Source organism: Drosophila sulfurigaster, chromosome 3 (genome assembly GCF_023558435.1).
Source record: "Drosophila sulfurigaster albostrigata strain 15112-1811.04 chromosome 3, ASM2355843v2, whole genome shotgun sequence".
Classification (NCBI taxonomy): Eukaryota; Metazoa; Arthropoda; class Insecta; order Diptera; family Drosophilidae; genus Drosophila; species Drosophila sulfurigaster.
In genome coordinates this window covers 18,137,299-18,143,298 of record NC_084883.1, presented here as the reverse complement: position 1 = coordinate 18,143,298, position 6,000 = coordinate 18,137,299, and the positions used below count along the sequence as shown (strand labels likewise).

Sequence of the window (6,000 nt, the reverse complement as noted above, 5' to 3'; positions counted from 1 at the left end):
AAGTCTATCACATATTCATAATTTCACCATCGGCTCGATGCAGGTGCAGGGTTTAATTTTCTTTAGTCTTCTGGTTCAAACTGAAAAGCTTCGACTTAAGGAAATTAACGTGGGAACCCCAAATTAAATCAGCTCCAATTTCGTAAATTATGTTGTATGAAAGTTTCAAGTTTATAGCTCTTTTCCTTTTGATTCTGCTTACCACTTACCATTCAACTGTGACTAAGTTATTATTCTGAAAAGTATACACCAATGTTTTAAAGCTTGTTCGTCTAACGAATTTTAATTTGCATTTCATACATATATAATACTAACGCACAAAATAAAAATGTTTATTGGGTAATTTTGTTATACATATCGAACTATACTTTAATAACGCACAATATCATTTGCGGACTTTTATCACGGCTACAATCTAAACATAGTGTAAGCTAAACATACGTATAAAATAACATAAAAAAACACTTTTAGGGGGACCACAGACCAACATATGTAGATGCATAAAACCACGCTTAACACGCTAGTTATTAGAGATGTACATACATATCTTATATATAAATACAGAGATATATATATGTAGTTTATAAGGTGTGAAGTCTAGAGATATATCGTTAAGCCAAGCAATCAACTATCGACATGGCTATAAAAACGCTCGCTCCTTCGTGTCTTCCTGCGGCGATTCCTCTGTATGGGTTGAGTAAACTCCTTGATTAACATAGAGCTGCAACGGCGATAAAGTAGCAGATGGCGGTGGAGGTGGCGTCAGATCCAGCGGCGTCGTCGACGCACTTGACGGTGTCGTAGGCGTTGTTGTCGAACTAAAACTAGAGCTGCTCGAACGCGCCGATAACGATTGGGCAGAGCGCGTTCTTCGCAACGGCTCCGAGGCACCGCCACTTGTGCAGCTGCTGGGATCGCCATAGCTGTGCATACGACCCACAGCCTTGAGTGTGGTGCGATACGGTTGCTGTTGATCCTGTGCCGCCTGATTGTAGTACGATCGACGCAGTATACAGCACGTTGCCACAAATGGCACCGTAAGTATGCCACAAATACCCAGCACAATGATCAGCAGCACATCGAGACCCTCCGATCGCCAAAAGTTAAGAGTATTCGCATGTGATTTCAGGAAATCAGCTCCACCAGTCTCCAAGATAAACTCAATATGATTGAGTGCTTTGGCCGATGCCTCCAAGTTCTCGATATTCAAACGTGTCTTCAGCTTGGCCAATTCCTCTGCATAGCTACTGTTAAGCGTTAGTTGCCGTATGCCATGCAGCAGTGCATCGTACGCAATGACCTCATAACCCACAGTCAGCGAGGCACCTCTATGCTGCAAGCGCTTGGCCAGCACCACCTGCTCAGCCAATATGGGTATGGCAAGTATGGGCGTATTGCCCGCAATCGATTCCCAAACGCTTAGCTGGCCGCAGCTGCTAATAAACACCTTGACCTGCGGATGAGCTAAAAAAGCAAACAGAGAATATTAAGACACGCTCGGATAGCTGGCCAAGAGCACTCACCTAATATGGCTTGCTGTGGCCACCAGCTGCTGATCATAATGTTCTCCGGCAGCGGCTGCACAAACTGTTCCGCTTCCCACTTGAGCAAGAAGTGAAACTCCTTGAGGTGCGCGAAAACGTCCAGCAAAATGGCCAGTTTATCGCTGGGCAACTGTGCTGTCTGCACTTCGGCACCCAGACTCATGTAAATGACGCCACCAGGCGCCGATTCAATAAAGGAACGTACATGCTGCAAGCAGATTGTAATTAGTAACACGAAAGTAAAGAAATAATATTATATTAATAGTTACATTTGGCACGGTTAGCTCTGTTGGCTCCAGGAGATGCAGTCCGCCCACTTCGAGCATGTTGGGCAAATAGGCACGAGGATAATCCATGGCCGGATGGGAATTGATCAATGCTAGACTAAGATTCTTGCTCAGATCGCGATAATTGGGCAACTCCTGCACCAGTAGTTCAAAGTGATTAGAGTAAACAGACTGTTGTGAGATCAGGTGGAAAAAACTGAAAACAAAAACTAATGTTATGCAAAATAGTTGCTGAGTATTGAGGTAAAGGCTGCTCACTTGTAGGTCAGACGCTCGAATGTGCTCATCAGCGTGTTGGCAATGCGTTGACGTGTGTTCATGCGCTCCGTGAAGGGCAGAAAGTTGCTGGGATCCAGCGACGAGGATTGCGGATTGCCAAACATATTATTAAGCCAAGAGTTGGCACCGGTGGGACTGATAGCCACAGTGGGCACGCCATAGTAATAGGCCAAGCTAAAAACAAGACACATTATAATATCAACTAGGAAGTTATATGTAGGAGCACACTTACCCTAATAGCGCTTCACTTAGAAACAAATCCACAATGAGTAAATCAAACTTTTCGCCACTCGTGAGCAGTTTACGCACTTGAGGATCCGAGAGCAACAGATCCACATTTGTGGTGCCCGCATAGATCATACGAGTGAAGCGTTCCATTACGCTCTGGGCATGCATCTGTTCCGCCTCGAAGCTCATGCCCATGTCCAGCCAGTTCTGCTTCAGATCTGGATCCCCGATGCGAATCTCTCGTATATTCTCCAACGCTGGTTCACTATTATCATCAGCATCGTCGACAGCATGAGGACTGATGAGTGTCACTGAATGATTCTGTGGTCCGGCCACCAGCTGCTGTAGCAAGCGACGACCAAAGAGATAATGTGATCGCCAGACGCTGGGAAACACGGCCAGGATGTTGGCGCCTGTTGCATGGCTGCAGAGCAGCCATAACAACAACAGCTGCAGCAGACGCATCTCTTCCAGCAGTGCAATGAACCACACACGGATGAGTTCTTATGTCTGTGTGGGAGTGCTTGCTTGTGTGTGTGTCCTCGACTGCTCCAAGCTTGTTTTGGCTTATCCGGTTTGCACAGCTTCTTCTTCTTCCCCTGCGACACTATTATTATTATCTGTTGCTGTGGCTGTTGTTGCTGCTGCTGGCGCTGCAACTTGCCTTCATTTTCACACCGCTTGGCTGCCGCACTTTAGATCTTACACAATCCTACATTGCGTTTTGCACCCTGCGATAAATAATGCAAATTAGTTTAATATCACGAAATCTGGTGTGCAAAGTGCGCAACGAAAGTGAAAAGAACACCGCAACAACAATAGAAATACGTTTCTGCCAGGGCTACAGAGACCATGGCCTGCGTTCACAAGTGAATGCTCAGCGCCGCGCGTCATCGATAGCTTTCGCGACTAGTAATAAATCGATAAGTTCAGCCTAAAATTCAAATTCCCCTCAACAATTTTGAAAACCGTTTCAAATTTATTTAATAATTATTAATAATTAAAACAAAATTTATAAACTGTTAAAAACTAAGCAGTTTTAATTATATTTGTATTTGTGGATTATTTGGTTCTTTTTAACATCGCCAAAAATTAAACATTTCTAACATTCAAATGCTGCGTTTGCGCACCTGGCAAATCTTATCGTGTTTTATCGCAGCCTATCGATATTATTGCAATTTTTGCTTTCGCAATCAATTCTCATCTGAGGTAGTTACAACAAAAAATAAAAATAAACAAATGCAGACTGAAGCGAATTAACATCAATTTAAATGCAATTGTGCTAAAGCGGACTACAAAAGGTACTCGAATTATTTTATTCTCAACTAGACAACAGATGTTGCATGTTGGCAACCGGCAGACAACAACAAATACATACAGCATTTCTTTCATTCATTTGGCGTATTGCCAAAAACTTGCAGCATTGAACTGCATTAGAAGGCAAAAAAATTCAGGCAGCCAGCTGAGCAACAACGACAACGACAACTACAACACCTGGTCGCAACTTATCGCCGTCGCAATCGCGAACCCTCAGCCCTAAGTACACAACAAGCAATATAAAGTCGAATTATCGTTCAGACAGCTGACGAATTCGTTGGATAAACGTGTGCACATAAAACACATCAAGTATACGGCAATTGTACAATTACGTAAGACGCAATTCCAGACGATGCCTGAAGAAACATGTGAGTTTTGCTAGTTTTCATTGTTTTTCATCAATTACCCATAACTGAAATATTATAGCTGTTGCCAATATCGATGTGGACAAACCGCTGTTCGATGTCAATACATTTACGGGACGCTTTCAGTACTATGCCTGGATGACAGATCCACGCACTGTCCTCCTGTCTAGTGATCGTCTGCTGCAGGCCAAGCAAATGGTCGACAAGTATCGTGCTGGAGAACCCGCCAAGGATTTGAAACCCTCTGAAGTGCACTACAACATGAAGCTATATAACTCGGCATTTCATCCCGATACGGGGGAATTGCAAAACTTTGCCGGTCGCATGAGTTTTCAGGCAAGTCGCGTGACTAATCGCACATCATTCTTGGCAAGCGTTCTAATTTGTATTTTCTATTGTGTGCGTAGGTGCCCGGTGGCATGTTGATTACTGGTGGCATGCTGGCCTTTTATCGCACCGTGCCCGCTGTGGTGCTCTGGCAGTTCCTCAATCAATCCTTCAATGCGGTCGTTAACTACACCAACCGTAATGCCAACTCCCCCACCAGTGTCAAGCAGTTGGGTGTCGCCTATGTGTCGGCCACCACCTCGGCATTGATTGCCGCCATTGGTTGCAAGAACTATTGGTCCAAAAAGGCCACACCCATACTGCAACGTTATGTGCCCTTTGCAGCGGTGGCAGCGGCCAACTGTGTCAACATTCCCTTGATGCGTCAGAACGAAATCCTTCATGGCATTGAGGTAAAGAATGCCGATGGCGAAGTGGTGGGTCAGAGTCGTTTGGCCGCCGTTAAGGGCATCAGTGAGGTGATCTTCTCGAGGATCACAATGGCTGCACCCGGCATGCTGGTGCTGCCCATTATTATGCAGCGGCTGGAGAAGTTGCCGGCATACAAACGCATCAAGTGGATCAATGCGCCATTCCAAACGCTTCTGGTGGGCTGCTTGTAAGTGGCGTCTAGCGTATTAATCAATATGCTCTACTAATTGTTTGATTTCGCTTCGATTGCAGCCTGTGCTTCATGGTGCCCACAGCTTGCGCCATATTCCCGCAACAATGTGGCCTGGATACCTCAACAATGCGCACTTTCGAGCCGGAACTCTACGAGGATATGGTCAAGCGTACAAATGGCGCTGTGCCAAAGCACGTCTACTTCAACAAAGGTCTATAAGTAAGGTACTCAAATGGAAGTGGATCTTAGACAATAATGTGCTAGTTGTTGCTTGTCGTCGTCTTAGGCATTTACAAAGAATAGGCGCAACGTGTTCGTTTTGTTCCTTAACTCATCTCAGTAGACGTTAGTTATTAAGCCTAAAAGTATCTCACAATTTCAATGTTTTCTGTCTTGTTTTTATGTGTTTTATATGTCATTAGAAATTCAGCACACATTGTGTGCTATCAAAGTTTCCAAGCTACGGCTACAACGTTCAAGTTGTAATTAATTCGATTTTTGTTTTTATGTAAAACTGTGCTACATATGTATATCTGATATTCAAATGTGTTTATATACTCACGATGAACAAAAATGCTCTAGATACAGTTTAAAATTGATTTATAAAACTGCCAGTTACAATATGTTTGAGGCTTTACTTTTGATATTTCAAAGAATTGTGATTCTTTTTAAGTTCTTGACCAAGTGGAGATTAAAACCACATCCAGTCCTTGTCATCAATAGGTTGTTTTATGTTTTAGATCAAATTTGTATTGTAATGTTCACTAATAAATAAAAAAAATACGAAAGTTGAAATTAAAAACTATGAAAATGTTTAGTTGCATTTAAAACGAAAACTTCAGATGTGTGTTGCGGGTTTATAAACGGTTTTATTAGGTATATTGTTTTGTATCTTGTATATGTATATGTATACATATATATGTATATATAATCGTTTATATATATATATCGTAATTAGCAAATCTTTGCGGAGTTTCTTCATTGGATTGTGTTGTAAAATTTACAAAATGTGCAAAACACAACTAGTT

At 42.9% G+C, this 6,000-nt stretch overlaps 2 protein-coding genes across 3 annotated transcripts; one reads left to right on the top strand and one right to left on the bottom strand.

The window, feature by feature from the left end:
- Positions 1-299: 299 nt before the first annotated feature.
- LOC133846518 (UDP-glucosyltransferase 2) lies at positions 300-3,166 on the bottom strand. The gene is made up of 5 exons (XM_062281538.1): positions 2,343-3,166; positions 2,090-2,284; positions 1,814-2,027; positions 1,524-1,752; positions 300-1,464 (listed from the first exon to the last, which is right to left on the bottom strand). The coding sequence occupies exons 1-5, from the start codon at positions 2,801-2,803 to the stop codon at positions 641-643; spliced, it is 1,923 nt and encodes a 640-aa protein (XP_062137522.1). The 5' UTR covers positions 2,804-3,166; the 3' UTR covers positions 300-640.
- Positions 3,167-3,505: 339 nt separating this feature from the next.
- Positions 3,506-5,785, top strand: LOC133846520 (sideroflexin-2). 2 transcript variants are annotated; one of them, XM_062281541.1, is made up of 5 exons: positions 3,506-3,639; positions 3,760-4,023; positions 4,082-4,356; positions 4,428-4,966; positions 5,032-5,785. In XM_062281541.1, exons 2-5 carry the CDS (start codon positions 4,008-4,010, stop codon positions 5,189-5,191), a joined length of 990 nt encoding a protein of 329 aa, XP_062137525.1. In that variant the 5' UTR covers positions 3,506-3,639; positions 3,760-4,007; the 3' UTR covers positions 5,192-5,785. The 2 variants fall into 2 exon arrangements, with proteins under 2 accessions (XP_062137525.1, XP_062137526.1); XM_062281542.1 differs by having other exon boundaries at positions 3,508-3,639; positions 3,719-4,023.
- Positions 5,786-6,000: the final 215 nt, after the last annotated feature.

Coding starts and splice junctions, on each gene's coding strand:
- LOC133846518 (XM_062281538.1), bottom strand. CDS start 2,803: ATGCGTCTGCTGCAGCTGTTGTTGTTATGGCTGCTCTGCAGCCATGCA. Junction 2,028..2,089: donor TTCGAGCGTCTGACCTACAA/GTGAGCAGCCTT, acceptor TTTTGTTTTCAG/TTTTTTCCACCTGATCTCAC. Junction 1,753..1,813: donor CAGAGCTAACCGTGCCAAAT/GTAACTATTAAT, acceptor ATCTGCTTGCAG/CATGTACGTTCCTTTATTGA.
- LOC133846520 (XM_062281541.1), top strand. Junction 4,357..4,427: donor CCGGTCGCATGAGTTTTCAG/GCAAGTCGCGTG, acceptor TTGTGTGCGTAG/GTGCCCGGTGGCATGTTGAT. Junction 4,967..5,031: donor ACGCTTCTGGTGGGCTGCTT/GTAAGTGGCGTC, acceptor CTTCGATTGCAG/CCTGTGCTTCATGGTGCCCA.